Consider the following 17,778-nt stretch of genomic DNA (forward strand, 5'->3'; position numbering starts at 1 on the left):
AAAATGCGCGCCTTACGCCTATTCTCGCTCCCAGAATACGCAGCACTTGTGACGTAGGACAATAACAGGACTGGTTGCTATGGGAACGTACGCATACCCAAGGAACCTTGCTAAAAGGAGTATTAAAATTGCTAATAAAATCGTTTATGATCATTTTAGATGCTTATATGTTATATTTTTCATATAGCGTATTTGACGAGGAATACGATAGACCCATTAATAGACTTTTTTGAAAAATCACCATTTCTTTAAGTAGTCACATGAATAATGAACTTGCCTGTGAAAATCAACATAAAACAACTTGGCAAGGACTTTTCAGAGAGTACTTGGTGAGTCACTCTTTAAACAATCATGTGGAATTAATAGCTGATTGGACTTTCTTAATCATGTATAATCTATGTGACATGGTTAGTGATGATTGGGATTGATAACAAATTCGTGAGATGATCTACCAAATAATTCCATGGTATTGAAACACTCCCTACACTTGTCGCACTGACAGTCCTGTAACGCTGCGTGTGCTAAATCTGTTGGCCCTCTGGTGGCCCCTGCTGGTTGGGGGCCCTAGGCAATTGCCTGGTTTGCCTAATGCAGTGCTTCTCAATTATTTTCTGTCACGCCCCCCCAAGGAAGACGTAAATGTTTCGCGCCCCCCCAAACTCTCTGCCGCCACTGTAAATAGTATCATTTGTCTATAAAATTACTATTATAAATACGCATCTGCCGAACATTGTGTCCTTTTTTTCTAATAAAGAAAAAAAGTAACATAGATCAACTTATAATAAAGTATAACTTTATTATAAACATTGTTTTGTTTGTAACAGAGAAGACTTGATGTGCATCAATTTGCCTGAATTAAAAAAAAAAATTCACATCCAAACTAAAAAATACACTCAAGGTACATTTTTGACCATTTGATACAGAAAAATAAAATGTAATAAAATCAGTAAATAATACCAAATTAAAATTGATTAGAAACATTCACTCATGAGGACAATGTGCCAAAAAATTTGACCGAAAAAACAAATCTGAATAAAAGGGGGGGGGGGGGGGGGTAGTGTCCTTGGACAGGACAGTTTTTATTTTTGCTGCTGACAGTATTTACCTCTTTTGCAATGATGTGGAGTTATTTTTCAATTAACATGCTAACAATGCTCACTGGCTTACTGATATAACACTGACAAAGCAGGACGATTGTTGGCAATATTCGGCACGTTTTCACTGAAAAAATCAAGCGGCTTAACAATGAGATTGGGGTCTAATGTCTTTAAGTGGCGTCTTAATTGATTTGGCTTCTTGCTGTCTGCTATAATTATTTTTAGACACAGTAAACAGTGGTCTTTCATCATCACCCACTGTATTAAAAGTCAAAGCTAAAAGGCAAACGGCACGAAAAAAGCGCATTCACGGCGGCCGAGGTAGAACCATAGGTGAGGGCAGTCGTCGTGACGATCCCAAGCCGAAAATGGCACTTCTCGGGCGGCGACGTTAGAACCGGACAAGACAGTGGGTCGCTGTGTGAGTGAGTCCGGTCGGAAAACGGCTTTCGAAAACGGCGGTGGCACACTGCTCTTCATATCTGTTGTCTGTGTGTGCTGAGTGCTCTTCCTTAGTTCAAAAATACTGCGCGCATTCTGAAAATGAGAGCGCCACTGCCACCTACTGAGTGGATGTGCAAGTACACTTTATTCCAGTACGGCAAAAAAAAACAAAAAAAACACATAAAACATGTTCCCCGAGGTCACATGCGCCCCCCCTGGCATTGCTTTGCGCCCCCCCCCAGGGGGGCGCGCCCCACTATTTGAGAAGTACTGGCCTAATGGGACGCGACGCCTCTGCCCGACCCCCGTTCACCCAATCTGTTTGGTCTAATTAATGTCCCGCCCCCAGCAAAAAGTGTATATGCTGTTATAGCGTCCCTACCAATTTTGAGACCAAACCTACGCCCTTGCTATTCAACAAGGGTCTATTTTGTGATGATGATGATTAACGTTATTTTTATTTTTTCATTTTATTTAATTTTTTTTTTTTTTTTTTTTTGTAGATATGGATTTTTGGGAGGAAAATGTTTTAACATTTGAGCAGAGTTGCAATCCTGGGTCGTGCATTAGTGAACCAACCTGCTTTCATAGGTTGCCATGTAAACATGTGGCCATGCACCTGCTCATTTTCCTATGGTTTGCGTTTCAAGCCGTCTGTCACGACAAAAGTTCTTTGCGTGTCTAAATAATCAAGATTGATGTGGATGCTGCGCGTGTGGACCTAAACTTCTCACTGTGCTGTTTGCTACGCTTCGATCACAATGAATACGAAGACGTGAAAAGGATTCCAAGTTACGTAAGCTGGAGAGACTGGTTGGCTACGTTACGTTGTGACGACGCAGGGAGACTGCGCTCCTCTCCACTGAACCAGGGATGGAGAAGCTCTCGACGAGCAGGAGGCGAGCTGGAGCTCCTCGCAGTCTCTCCCCGAAGAACATCCGCCTTTGCGACAAGGAAGTGAGACGAAGATGCGCTGACTGAATCGAGGAAGCCAATGTTGTGCATGTGAGGAGGGGGGCGTTTAGAACGAGAACCATGGCGGGCGCCAAGCTGACACCGTCGCCCTCGGAGATCGACCCAGACGTGAAGACCGAAGTGCGCAAAACCCCCGAGCCCACCTGGGTCCACTCATCCAACCCTCTGAGGAGCGTGGACTCGTTTGGGAGCGATGTCGGCCAAAGGTATAGAGCTGCAGCAGTTTATGAGGCACATAGGTAGAAACGCACGGTTTACCTCGCAAATATAATAGCGTAACTTGAACAGCCGATCGATATTCAGTTAATAATACGTTCCCCGTAAGCGTGACGGTTGCGCACGGACGCTCCTCAAAACGTCCCAACGTCTCTGTGAGGCAATTTCATGGCAGCTTGCAGAGGAACCTGCTGTCATTCCTTTTTTTCGCCCTCTTTTTACACCTCCCAACATCATATAAAGCATGTCTTCAGTGATTACATAATTTCATAGGTGATGCATTCCCATTATTAATGAATCTCCACGTGAAAGGCTTTTTCTTATCTTTAGAGTGTCAAATGCAAACCATGGGTGATTATGCTGTTGAAAAGCTGATAGCATAAGATTGAAAGCGGAGGCAACCCAAGTTGGTGCAATCATTTTTGCACTTGCAAAATAAATAAATAAAATGTAGTGCTTTATTTTGGGGTTGGCTGTGTTTCAGAGAGCACTGCACAACTCTAGTGCTGCAGCATCACGGAGCATTTATTGTTTAACAGCCTTCAATTCAAGGCTGTTTTCTCATTGCATATGCAGGCATATGTCCTGCAGAGATTCACTGCATTAAGTGTGATATTATTAATACATTAGTTCATCCAACGAGTTATCTATTTTCTGTAGTGCTTGTTTTCAATAGAATCATGGATTGGCTGAAGTCACCAACTAACCAGTGAATGGTAATGTTTCAATGCCATTGACGGTGATGGGTTGATTTTCACAAAATCTTAAAATGAATTGGACAGTTGTTGTAAAAAAAATGGTTACGTACATTTAGGGCAGAATACTGGCAACCGGGGATTATCTGTATTCTGGCAATTGTTATTGCCAGAATACAGGTAATCCCCGGGTTACGAAAGAGTTCCGTTCCTACGATGGCGACGTGACCCGAATTTCCGCCTAAGTCGAAAGGAGCCCTTTAAGTACCCTTGAATTTAGGGCTGTCCCAAACGACTAATTTTCTCCCGATTAGTCAGCGGACTATTTTTACGATTAGTCGACTAATCTTATAATTTTTTAAAAATTAAAAAAAAATTTTTTTTTTTACTAATTTAGCAATGAAATTTTTGTTGACGCTTATCAATTCACAAAAACATTTTGGAACACTTAAATTCTTTATTGAAGTACAAATAATCAGATAAATAACAATAGTAAATCACAAATAAACAATGACTTCAAATGCTGATAGAATTAACTTGTGCAAAAGAATGGAATGTAAACAGATTCAGAACACTGACTTCTTCTTTCCAACATGATTCAAAACAATTCTTAAAAAAATACCTATAGCATTAATATTATAGTATACTGTAGTACTATATATAATAGTATTATAATAATTATTCATTGCCAATCAGACTTTTCATAAAGTGTGTCATTTTAAAGGTATTCTTAGTGTAGAATCTAAAGTATGTGGGATTAACTCCGGAAATCGTTATTTATATGACGAGAATGACATGCTTTTATTTTGAAATGCTCACCAGAAGTACGTTCGCTAAACCGCTAATTTAAGCTTTACACTTCGCAAAAAAGCACATTTTGTGATTGCATGTGGTGTCAGCAATAGATTTTTTTCCTTTTGCAAATGCTGTTAAGCAGCAATTTTTCATGTTTGAAGTGTCACCTTTTAACTGCAAGTTTTGGAGAAGGCTGCCTGTTTTGTAGCCGGCTAAAGTAGGTCGTCTTTTTTCCCCATTCACCTCAATGTAGCAATGCTAACATATATAGTGTTTAATGTAGATGTGTTTTCTTATTTTGTATGTCTGAACTTTAATTCTACAGCGTGTTGATGAGAGAAAAGAACTGGAGTCTCATATGCCACCAGCACGCACGCACAAATGGACACACGCACGCGCAGCGATGAAACGCAGCCGTGAAAATGACCACCCTCATTTTTATTTATCATGCGATAAATGGACTCATTGCATATCGCCACAGGCTTCGCAACTTTAATAATACATGTCATTAGTTAGTTAGATGGACTTACAATCTCCTGTCGTTATCATTCACGGCCGACGTGCAGCCAACCTTGGCATTGAGGAGACAGAACACAACAGTGTACCCTCCTTTGTTTCTTTAAAAATAAGTAAATGTTTTGGACTCTCTGGTGCGCTTTTTTTTGGCTTTGTGCCGCTTTCCCCGCTTGCATACCAAGCGTCCGACATTCTGAACTTTCCACGCATATATATATATATATTTTTTAACCCTTCATTAACCGTCGACGGGATGTTGTGCTCGTCGACGGATTTACGTCATCGATGACGTCGACTATGTCGACTAGTCAGGACAGCTCTACTTGAATTCCCCCCAAATCTCAAAATAACTATGCAAAAACATGTATTATACGTTGTTGTACTGTCCTTGCCAAGATGTAGATAAGTCCTAGCTAGACAGCAAGCTAAGCTCCGAAATGACGATGTTAGACGTCCGTGTGGTTTGCTGACTTAATTCAGCTACTCATGACATCAATACTTACAGAATGAAATTAAAAATGAAATTTAATCAGTTTAATCTTCAATAACAGCAATTCAAATTTGCGTTTATAACTAGCTGCTGATACAGCAATAAGAATCCACACAAAAGATTAGCATGTATCAGTTAGCGTCCGCTCATCATCAAAAATAATCACATAAACTCGGTCCAAGTTTTTGACCGCAATTGAAAACGCACAATAAACAGTAAAAAAGGTATATACAGTTGTGCTGTCAAATGTATCGCGTTAACGGGCGGTAATTTAATTTTTTATATTAATCATGTTAAAATATTTGACGCATTTAACGCATACGCGGAATGACCCGCTCAAGCATTGCTTCCAAAAGATTACAATGATGCCGTTTTTTGAACATTGAGAGCTAAGAGGCACAGAAAGGCGAGTGGACACAGGCATTCATTGGACCTCGCCGTTTATCGGCATAAGCTTCGCCAACTCTTTCACAACAAACATAAGTATCATTTAGTGAAAGCACAGCAAAAATAATATTCCTATCTCTCAAAAAAATAATGTTCACAAAAAGAAAAGCGCTTCTATCTGTATTAATGAGGCTCAGACTTTGGACAAACCATTCAAACATTTCGTTTAGCTGTCGTTTCGCTCGACAAATACACTGGATGGCAATATTTAGTCACAATATACAAACTGTCAGTGGTCTCCTACGTTGTGAAGCCAGCACTCAAATGGACCAATAAACAGGGAACTACGGCGTCAGTCGAGGGACAAAACACACTCATTGGCTTGATTTCTAACTAATTTAAAACTCTTCATTGACACCTTGTAGTGTATTTTAATCACTACCTTACGTAGTTAGACACTGTGGAAAAACGGCAGGGAGCCCATGTGACGTCACCGCTCGGCGACGTCAACAATGGCGAGCTACTAGTTTATTTTTGATTAAAAATTTTAGAAATTTTATTAAAAACGAAAACATTGAGAGGGGTTTTAATATAGAATTTCTATAACTTGTACTAACATTTATCTTTTAAGAACTACAAGTCTTTCTATCCGTAGATCCTTTTAACAGAAAGAATGTTAATAATGTTAATGCCATAATGTGGATTCATTGTTATAATAAACAAATACAGTACTTATGTACAGTATGTTGAATGTATATATGTCTTTCCATTCCAACAATAATTTACGGAAAAATATGGCATATTTTAGAGATGGTTTGAATCGCAATTAATTATGATTAATTAATTTTTAAGCTGTGATTAACTCGATTTAAAAATTTAAATCGTTTGTCAGCCCTAATATACAGGTGTTGCATCTATGGATGTTTTACAAGCAACAAATGTGCACGCGGGCTTGCAGCTGTAATCTATTCCCTCTTTCTCACTGGGCTGCGCGACTTCTTCGTAGGAGCAAATGCGCTCTTCCTCATTTGTGCCTCCCTGTGCGCAAATAGGGTCCCCTTCGAGTGTGCATGCGGTTTTCCTCGCGTGTGGAAGTACTACTTGATCTCTGCTTCCTGTGCCAAAATAAAAGCATGCATCACAAAACAAAAGTCAACATCATTAAATAAACAAAAAAAAAAACGACTGGAGACAAAATGGCAGACCAGACTTCAGTGTTGTAAAGTCGAAATCACCCAAGTCAGATATGCCGTAACCCAGGTACTACCTGTATTATTGTAAAAACACTATAGTGCTTCAGTAAGTGTACATTTTGTACCAAGATAAAAAAATAATTATTTCATAATTATCCTGTATCGTGATCCATATGCAAGGGTCTTTGTGATGGTGACGTCACTGTGTTCCTTCTTTTTCTGCATTTCTTAATTTCTACTGTTTTATTAAATTGTATCGATTTGTGGGGAAAATATGAAATTTGATGCAAATTAGTTTTGTGATATGACTGCCATGTATGTGAGATAATTCAAGGAATTTTAGCGTCATTCCATCACAAGATATGATGTGCCTATAATAAAAAAAAGAGTAAATTGAGATTCTTACATCTTGTATAGTGAATATAGTTGAGATTTGTAATCTCCCTTCCTATTCAGTAATTGAAAACTAACAAATGTTATTTGTGTAGTGTGAATCACTGCTCTTAAATGTGCTAAAATTGTGTTTCAGACAAATTTCTTTGCCCTAATAAAAATCCGATGGGTCACCTATGACCTGACGAAATTTACAGAAAATAACTGGGTGGCTGATAGATGAAGCCAGTTTCATTTATACAATTGTCATTAAATAATATTTCCCCTCCATACACTTTAATGCAACATTTTCCGAATATGAAACAAAGCTCCAGAATTATGGCAAATCAAGTTTCTCTCAGTGAAGGTCTTTTCATTTGAAAGTCCAATTGACATGATTCAGGGAAGGAAGATCAATACACTGATCTTAAGATGAAGCAATATTGAATGGAATTCTTTTTTTTCCTTGCAAATTATTCACCCTGTTTGTGTAAGGCAGATAGTATAATTTTTGCCAAACGAATTCAGTATTTTTAATGCTATCTGAATCTTGGAGGATCTTAAAATCAGCATGTGATTTATCTTGCTTATCGCCTCACAGCAGTCTTTAGCTAGTAAAAGATTTGAATTTGAATGATCAGTCTGCATATTCCGCAGACTGATTGGAACGCTTTGCTGAACAGTCAGCCAGCAGCACAAAAGCAATCTGATAAAGAGCAAAGCTGATGATTGACAGAAAAGCCTCCCTCTCATCAGCTGATCTTTCCGCAGAGCAGCACTGGCTGCCACTTTGAAATACTTTTGCTATTTATCAACTTAGATTTCTTGGTGCTTTATTTGTTTTCAATTCTCTGGCTACACGATAATGATAAACTGTTATCATTCTGCCATTAGTGATGGATTGATTCAGTCATGTATCATGCGAGAAGGAGAAATTAAGAAAACTCAGTTATTGCCTCTTTGGAAATGTGTTTTCGCACTGTGAAGTCACAGATCATATTTCATCTGTGTTAATGGTCATTTGTGCCACCACAAAAAAAATACTTTCATTTTGGTTTTGTCCCACAGGTACTAATTATCTGTTGTTGTCTTCTGTTTGGGGTCCCGTAGATTTTTACCGTTAATGAAGCCAGCATGAAATAATCCTCTGTTTACCGTGCCTTAAAATCAAGAAGAAAAAAAAGTAATGAGAAAATGAATCTCCAAATACACATGTGACAATGAGCTTTGCAAGTCTCAAATCTTTGTGTCTAACCTGTTATTGCTTGGCAACTATAAACCTCGCTTGCACTCTTGAGATCAATATTTTACATGGATTTATTAAGACTGGAAGAAAGGGAGGATTATTTCAGTGAATTTTTTTAATTTCATTTTAGCTTTGACTCATGCAGAATTCAAGGAAGAAGAAAATTTAATTAGAAACGATAAAGGATGTGCTTTTGAGTGGGCAGTCTTGCATGAAGTTTAGTTAGTCATCTACTGCCAAATTTGAGTGACTTACCAGTCAACAAAAATGAACTAAAAGTTCATTTTCTACCATTAACAGAATGAATCACAATTCCATGTTTCCTACACTTTAAACAAATTAATTACGTTACAGTAATAATTTCAAACGTAAAACAATTTCCTTGCTATTGACATCTGTCTGTAATTCATTTTCCAATCATCCGTGTTTGTTACAAGTATGATAGAAGATAGATGATGAAAACTCACTGTCCCCTCGTAACTCATTGCCTTCCAGTGACGATGGTCTGATTTACAGTGGTATGAAAAAGTCTGAGATCCTTTTGGAATCTCTCACATTCCTGCATAAAATCACAATGAAATGTGAGCTGATCTTTGTCAAAATCACACAGATGAAAGAACTGTCTGCTTGAACTAAAACCACTCCAACTTTTACAGGTGTTTATATTTTAATGACGATAGTATGCAAACAATGACAGAAGGGGGAAAAATAAGTACGTGAACCATCACATTTAATATTTTGTGCATGGTGGTGGGAACATCATGATTTGGGGCTGTTTTGCTTCCTCAGGGCCTGGACAATTTGCAATCATTAATGGAATAATGAATTCAGAAGTATATCAGGATTTTTTGCAGGAAAACCTGAGGCCGTCTGTCAGACAGTTGAAGCTAAAAAGAGGATGGATGCTGCAACAAGACAATGATCCAAAACACAGAAGTAAATAAACCTCAGAATGGTTTCAGAAGAACCAAATACACTTTCTGGAGTGGCCAAGTCAAAGTCCAGACTTGAACCCCATTGAGATGCTGCGGCATGACCTGAAGACAGCGATTCATACCAGACATCCCAGGAATCTGACTGAACTACAGTAGTTTTGTAGAGAAGAATGGGTCAAGATAAGTCCTGATCAGCGTGCCAGACTGATCTGCAGTTACAGGAAGCGTCTGTTTGAAATTATTGCTGCCAAAGGGAGGGAGGGAGCAGGGGGGCACTAAATATTAAATGTATATATTAAATATTATGTTTCACCCTTCTGTCATTGTTTGCATAGTATCCTCATTAAAATATGAAAAGCTATAAATATTTGGGTGGTTTTAGTTAAAGCAGACAGTTTTTTATCTGTGTGATTTTGACAAAAAATAGATCATATTTGATGGTGATTTTATGCAGAAATTCTAAAAGGTTGAGATACTTTTTCATATCACTGTATTTAAATAGGGAGGGCTGGCTATGAATGCTCATCTTTCAGTGGCATTGTATTTGACAGTGCTAGACGTCTAATCGCTGCCAGCCTCTCCCAGTGGCAACCAAGGGTTCAAGTGTTAACCTTTAACTTTTTTTTTTTTTTTAATTGACACAAAACATGACGGCCTCCATATATGGTCCAAATTTAGCATGAAATCCCCAGATCCCAAAAGTCGGCGTGACACGCAACTTTAAAAGGCAATAACGCAAAAACCGTTTAAGCTAGGGGGCTCAAGCGTCAGATTCTGTCTTTTGACATCATAAGGCACTATAGCATAAAAACTGAAAAGCTGTCACTAGGGACGGTCTGTTAGATTTGACGAGGAGTGACCCAGTACTATATTAATGCAACTTCCTACCTATTTCTTGAATACGCATTATTCTGTCTTGACAGCTCAAATATTCTTGCACCAGTGGCATACTTACTTCCCTTACAAATCCCATTTGCCCTTGAAATTGCTGCAGAGATAATGTGCAAGGCCCTCCCTTTTCAGACCCGTCAGTCCTTTGCTGGGAATGTAGTCGAAAGCATGCTGCTAAAGTGCTGCTTTCCACTTGTTGTCTTACTAGCTCAGCTCAAGCTTGGGATTTTACATCTTGTGCATAGAGGTACGCTTGACTAAATGATATCTGAAAAAGATGCCGATTGCATGAATCTGGATTTTGTTTAAAGTGTATGCGAGTTTTCAGCCTTTATTGAGTTACAGCTTTTGGATAACAGCATCTTTATTGCTATCAGTAAGCTTACGGATCTTGTTGTTTCTGTGTACTGTATCCCTGACAGCCTGAAAATGAATGATGTTATTGTATCTGCAGTCAGTTATTGGTTTTTTGTTAAACATGTCTCTAAAGAGACTCATTTCAGGTCATACTGAAAGGAAGAATTGAAGCTGCTTATTTTAATCTCAAACAAACGCTGTTAAACGCAGCTGTTGGTAACTAGTTGCCAGAATTGTGTATTTTATTGAATCATTAGGATTGAGTAAATGAGTCAGGCGTATTGTTGATATGACGAGATATTTCACTTTAACGGGATGTGCAGGTCCTCTCTTGTGACCTAGCTCCTTCCTGGGTTTAATGGACGGTCCATTAGCCTATTTAGCAAGGCGTAAATGTGATGACTCCTTGTCAGAAACGTTGAAACCATGAAGGCTTTATTGCTAAACGATTTGCCTTTCACCATAGTGGCCTCCATGTAAATCGATATCTGATTTCACTTCTGATTTGTCAATGTGTCCTAAGAGCTTCTGCTGTATGGTCTCCCATGGTTTGCATTCAGTGCTTTTTTCCTTCCTCAAGTACACAATATTTTTTGCTACATTACGAAAGCCAAACAACGTGATCTGCGGTGGAATCCTTTTCTTTCTATTCCCTCACGCCCTTCCCTTGGCCTCGCTTTCCTAACCGGTGCATATCTGTGTCCACGTGTGCTGCATCCAGGTATCAGGAGGAGTACAGTATGGACTCAACCAATGCCCAGTAAGTCTCTGGCAGCATTATGCTTGCATGGCATGGATTGTTTTACGGCACAAAGGACTGAATAGGGTACCGGACAGCGGCACACCTCACAATGTTTACTTTAGTGCACCGTTTGTTCAAACATCACATATTGACCATGTACGGTGGTTCTGAGATAAGTGCCTGATATTAGTGTACAATGCTGACAACAACCCTGTCAATTATGGCTACCTTTTCAACAGCTGTTGTGGCGACAAAACCTACAAGAAAATGAATGAAACAACATTGATTTGCTTTTTATTTTTCAATCATACCACAATTATGGTGAAAAGGCAGCTTACATGTCAAAAAATGTAACTCCTTTTGAGTTGTCTGTCCAATGGATCTTAACATCACTTGTCAAAATGACATAGCATTGATAAGTATGATAGTTGTGTGCACTTTGCATGTTTTGAAAGAAAAGCTGTTGTCAGTATTTAGTTGCGTTTGGGAACGATTGTCTTTGTGCCGATCCATGTTTTCCATTTATTGTGTTTAGTGTTGTACTGATACCATTTCTTTAGCTCCCGATACTGATTCGAGACTGTACCGATACGATATTTTTTGGCGAAAAAATATACAACATTATTTTGTTCTAATACTAATTTCTGCATATTCACTTGAATCATGTAAAGCTAATCTATCATGGCTTGGTCAGACACTGCATAACTCATTGGCTGTCATTACCATGAACTTTCGTTCATTCGCTGTCAGCTCTCCCACTTCAAATGGTTTGGACATCTATTAGTGATGAACTCATTTAAATTCACATTGGAGGGATGATTGTACGCCACACGATTGGACATCTATCATCATCTTGTTAAGGGCGGCAAGCACTCCTTTTTCTACAGTGGCATGCCTAGCTGTCGGCCATCTTGGCTATTGCAACCGGCGGTTGAAAATCGGAGTTCAAAGAGCATAAATTGCGCAACACCAGCACATTTTGTCTTAGTACAACCCCTAGCAAAAAGTATGGAATGACCAGTCTCTGATGAGCACTCACTCAGACAATTCATTATGTAGAACAAACTCGGATAAAAACCTTTAAAAAATAATGAATTTGTTCAAAAGTGCTTTACTCTTTGCATTCAGAAACACTAAAAGAAATGAATACAAAACATTGTGGTGGTCAGGAAATGTTACTTTTTTGAGCAAGTGATGGGAAATAAATATAGAATCACTCCATTCTGAGGAAAAATATATGGAATCATGAGAAACAAACAAAGAAATAACAATCAAAACACATCTCTAGTATTTAATTGCACCGCCTCTGGCTTTTATGACAGCTTGCAGTCTCTGAGGCATGGACTTGATGAGTAACAAACAGTATTCTTCATCAATTTGGTGCCAACTATCTTTGATTGCAGTTGCCAGATTATCCTTGCAAGTCAAAACCTTGCTGTGGACCTTTTTTTACCCCCCCAATTTCCACCGCAGGTTTTCAATAGGGTTGATATCTGAGCTATTTGCAGGCCATGACATTGACTTGATAAGACTTTCTTTAAGGAATGCTTTAATGGTATTAGATCTGTGGCATGATGCATTGTCATCATGGAAAATGATTTAATTATCCCCAAACATATTTTCAATTGAAGGGATAAGAAAGCTGTCTATAAGTTCAATGTAAACTTGTGCATTTATTGAAGATTTAACCACAGACATCTCCCCAGCGCCTTTGCTTGACATGCACCTTGATATCATCAAGGACTGAGGGAATTTTGATGTTTTCTTCAGGCAATCATCTTTGTAAATCTCAATGGAACGGCACCAAACAAAAGTTCCAGCATCATCACCTTGTCCAATGCCGATTCTTGACTCATTACTGAAAATAACTTTCATCCAGTCATTCACAGTCCATGATTGCCTCTCCTTAGCCCATTGCAGTTTGTTCTTTTCTGTTTAAGTGTCAATGATGGTTTCCTTTTAGCTTTGCTGTATGAAAATCCCATTTCCTTTAGGCGATTTTGCACAGTTCTGTCACATACCTTGACTCCAGCTTCCTCCCATTTCATCTTCATTTGTCTTTTTGTACATCTTGTTGTACATTTTGTACGTTTGGGTGTCTTCCTCGGTCTACCAGTATGCTTAACTTTAACAACCTTGCCAAGCTGTTTGTACTTGGTCTAGGTTTTTGATCCAGCTGGCTGTGAGCAGCCCACATCTTTGGAAACCATACGTGTAGTGTTACCTTCTTCAAGAAATTTGATAATCCTTTCCTTGGTCTCAAGAGACATCTCTCTTGTTGGAGCAATGATTCTTGTGAATCCACTTGGTCCAGCAGCCCTCCAAGGTGTGATAACTGCACTGTTTTTAACTGCTGACTAACGAGCAGATCTAATCTGAGGCAGGGGCCTAATTAACGAAAGGAAATTGACTTGGTGTGTCTGTATTTTCTATTCAAAATGGAGTGATTCCATATTTTTTTCTTCAGAATGGAGTGATTCTATATTGATTTCCATGAACTTGCTCTATAAAAGTAACATTTACTGACCACCACAATGTTTATTCATTTCTTTTAGTGTTTCTGAATGCCAAGGAGTTGCACTTTTCAACTAATTCATTATTTGTTCTATTTTTGCAAATTTTATTTAATTTTTTTTTAAATTTTTTTTTTTTTGAACCTGTCCTGTTCAGCTGTTTGACACGGAGAATGGAAGTCTAAGTGCCAGGATAGTCTGAACAGTTTTAATGTTTCACATTGAGAGTCTGACATTCTCCCATTATGATCATTCAACATACCTCGTTTATTATAACAAAGCAGCAAACAGGACGGGGTTATGGGGGAACAGAAGAAAAGAAACATAAGAAACACAAACAACAACAAGAAATACATTGAACGCCTAACTAAACTACTAATATGTTGGTGCTATCGTCAGCTAAATGTATTTCCGGTTGACACCATGTGGGGGGCCTGTTGACCAGGGAAAGAGGGAGAAGGAGGTGGGGGAGTCTATAAGCTAAGTGATAGAAAGGGGTAGAATGTACACAAATCATCTCTGTAATCTAGAACCTAGTAATCGTGTGAATCCCTTGTGAGTGTAAGCCCGTTGGCGACCGACCCGACGCTGCCCCATCGCCAATCCTGGCACCGGGACCCCCCCGCCCGAGCGCACCCAATCAAATCCAACCGCACACGAGCCCCACCGGGCATGCAAAAGCCAGGCAGACGAGCAGAGACGCCACGTGGGCGCCGACACAGGGCCACGGCCCCCACCCAGCCAGCCCGGGGAGGGAGGGAGGGAGGGGGCGGGGGGGGGGGCAGCGCAGCCCATCCTTCCTCCCGCTGCCCCCGGGCCACCCGCACGCCCATCTACCGCCCTTCAGGGATGGCAAGAGGGGATGCCCCCCAGCCGGCACGGCACGCCACGGGGCCCCCAGTGGCCCACCAAGCCCAGGGCAGGGCAGGGTCCCCCGCCGTAGCAGGCAACATCCAGTCGATACACCACCGCCCAGCCAGCGATCCGTGGTGGAGCACAGGGCAGATACCCAGTTAGAGAAGAGAGGGGTTTGCGGAGGCAGGAGAACGCCGAGGAGCCCCGACCTCCCCCCACTCCCGCGACCGGCAGCTCAGGCAGAGAGGAGGCCACGCCTCGGGAGCCATGCCATAGGAAAAAAAAGTGTGGGACCCACCTACCACCCAATTACTGTGGCTGCCAGGTTCCCGGCTGGCAGCCATAACCCAGCAACGTGATGGGATTGTGAGGGGAGCGTAGTGCAATGTATGCATTAAAATAGGAGAGCTTGGCTTGGGGCAGTGGGACCGCAGCATGGAAATTCAGCCCAGCTGCCCGTCCCACCGCCCTTTGCCAGAGCTCTCCTCTTTATTATTTTTTCAAGCTTTTTATCTGACTTTCTTCTACATAATAAAATGTCTGGGTGAGTGCTCGTCTGAGACTGGTGATTCCATACTTTTTGCAAGGGGTTGTAATCCCCAATTTCGATGACGTCATTTTAGTGCCGTATATCGGTGCTACAGTAATTGCGTTCACTATCCAGCACTACTGTAGGAAAATTGATTTTGATCAAGTGGGACATACTAAGTGGTGAACCGTAAGCATGTTGACATGCACACTTTACCCTGATATCTGGCCTCTAGGCGCCAGTCCAGTCTAATGGCTGAAAAACATTGACTGAAAGGAAAAATATGAATAAACCTCATGAATAGTTAAACATTGCTGCAGTCAGTATTTTCTTGTTACAAGAGCACCGTCAAACACCTAATAGCACTACCTGTCAATTGGGATCGCCAATATATCATCGCAATAAATTGTTGCATTGTCAGCTGCTAGCTATTCAGTTGGTATGAATATGCTTGTGCAGCATTTTATACTCCACTACTACACGCTAATAGTTTACAGTGAAGCCTTTCAAGTTGATGTCCGAGGACTTACAAGCTGAAATTGAATAAAAGTTTTCAGGAAGGAAACAAGACGTGACTCAATATGTCATCGTACACAAAAATAATATACAGTCATATTAAAAAAATAGGATACCCCATGAAATATCTCTGGAAAATGAAGTGATTTAATTTCAGTTAAGCAACAAAAAATAGCATTTTATTCATTAAACCAATACATTTCAACAAAAATGCATATTCTAACTGAGAAAAAGGACACCCTACCACCTAATAATGTTACCCCCTTTGGCTGAAATAATTTCAGTGAGACGTTTTTTTTGGTCGTCGGTCTGAAGAAAGTTTGCCTCACTCCTCAACGCAGAATACTTTCAGCTGTGAGGGGTTTCTTGCATGTAAAGCCCGTTTCAAGTCATCCCAAAGCATCTCAATGGGATTAAGATCTGGGCTTTGACTCGGCCATTCCAAGACTCTCTTCTTTTTCCAGCCAGTCCTTGGTGGATTTGTTATGTTTTGGGTCATTGTCATGTTGCAAGGTCCAGTTTTGCTTCAGCTTGAATTTTTCCACAGATAATCTCACATGTTCCTCAAGCACCCTCTGATACACGATAGAATTCATGGTGGATTCTATGATGGTGAGCTGGCCAGGTCCTGCTTTAGCAACGCATCCGCAAACCATCACACTTCCACCTCCATGCTTCACAGTTGGTATGAGGTTATTTTCCTGGAATGCTGTCCTCTGTTCCGGTGTCCAAATAATTCAATTATAGATGCATCTGTCCAAAGACCATTATTCCAGAGGTCCTGGTCTTTGTCTTCACTCTTCTTGGAGAGCAAAGGTTTTCTTCCTTGCACACCTCCCATGAAAGTTAAACTTGTGAAGCCTCTTTCTGATTGTAGAGGCATGCACATCAACAGTAGCAAGCCTTCTGTAGGTCCAGTGATGACATTTTATGGTTTTTTGAGACTTGCTGTCTGCTCTTGGGGTGAACTTCCTTGGACGGCCAGACCTGGGCATGTTGGCAGTTGTTTTGAATGTCCTCCACTTGGAGACTATTTTCCGGACAGTGGAAAGCTGATTTTATATTATTTTGAGATCTTTTGAAATCCCTTACCGGACTCATAAGCGTCTACAATCTTCTTTCTGAAGGCCTCAGACAGCTCTTTTGATCTCACAATGGTCTTCGTTCTAATTTCAACAATCAGTCACTGTTGAAAGTATTCTGCGTTGAGGAGTGGGGCAAACTTTCTTCAGACTGATGTGCAAGACTGGTAGATGGATACAAAAAGCATCTCACTGAAGTTATTTCAGCCAAAGGGAGTAATACTAGCTATTAGTTGGTAAGACATCCTAACTCTTTCCTCAGAATATGCATTTTTGTTAATATATTTAGTTTAATGAGTAAAACAATGTTAATTTTTGTTTACCTGCAATTAAATCGCTTTCTTTTCCAGAGATAAAGAAAAACAAGATCAGACAATAATATATGAACATTTCCTAATAAAGAACTGAATATTTCTTGGGGTGTCCTAATTTTTTTCACATGACTATATACAGTGAAGTATGGTCGTGGTAGCATTATGCTTTGGGTTGGGTTTTAGCTGGAACGTTAGCCCTAGTAAAAGTTGAGTGTATTATCAGCGGGTTCAAATAGTAAGCAGCCTTGGCACCAAATCTTCAGGCTTATGCTACAAAGCACAAAAATTAAAAAGTCGGGGGAGGAAGCATTGAAATTACAACCAGAACATTTAAACCAATTTGGCTTTAATTTAAAAAAAAAATTACCCTTGTTAGGGCAAATGATTATTTTTGATAATTAAAACAAATTTAACCCCATAAAGACCTGACATCCACATATGTAGACGTCCCATTTTGGGTCATGTTGGCCACAATATTAACAATTGGTACAAGTGTTGCCTACATGACTCAAAATATGATGTCTACATCATATGTGGACAAGTCTTAATTATCATTGCACTATTATTATTATTATTATTATTATATATTTCATTATTAGTCATTATTGCATTTTTTTT

General features: G+C 39.8%; 1 protein-coding gene across 18 annotated transcripts in view; it reads left to right on the plus strand.

Moving 5' to 3' along the window:
- The window catches only part of LOC130912782 (potassium channel subfamily T member 1-like), a 196,142-nt gene that overhangs the window by 78,173 nt on the left and 100,191 nt on the right, over window positions 1-17,778 (plus strand). For 12 of the 18 annotated variants that reach the window (XM_057830805.1, XM_057830813.1, XM_057830815.1 and 9 more), the window contains one exon: window positions 11,331-11,369. The exons of 4 other annotated variants lie outside the window; for them this stretch is intronic. In XM_057830805.1, the coding sequence (XP_057686788.1) occupies window positions 11,331-11,369 (39 nt within the window). Of the gene's footprint in view, window positions 1-2,153; window positions 2,723-11,330; window positions 11,370-17,778 lie in introns of those variants that run through there. 2 more of the 18 variants (XM_057830819.1, XM_057830821.1) reach the window with 2 other exon arrangements.

This window comes from Corythoichthys intestinalis, chromosome 3 (genome assembly GCF_030265065.1).
Source record: "Corythoichthys intestinalis isolate RoL2023-P3 chromosome 3, ASM3026506v1, whole genome shotgun sequence".
NCBI lineage: Eukaryota > Metazoa > Chordata > Actinopteri > Syngnathiformes > Syngnathidae > Corythoichthys > Corythoichthys intestinalis.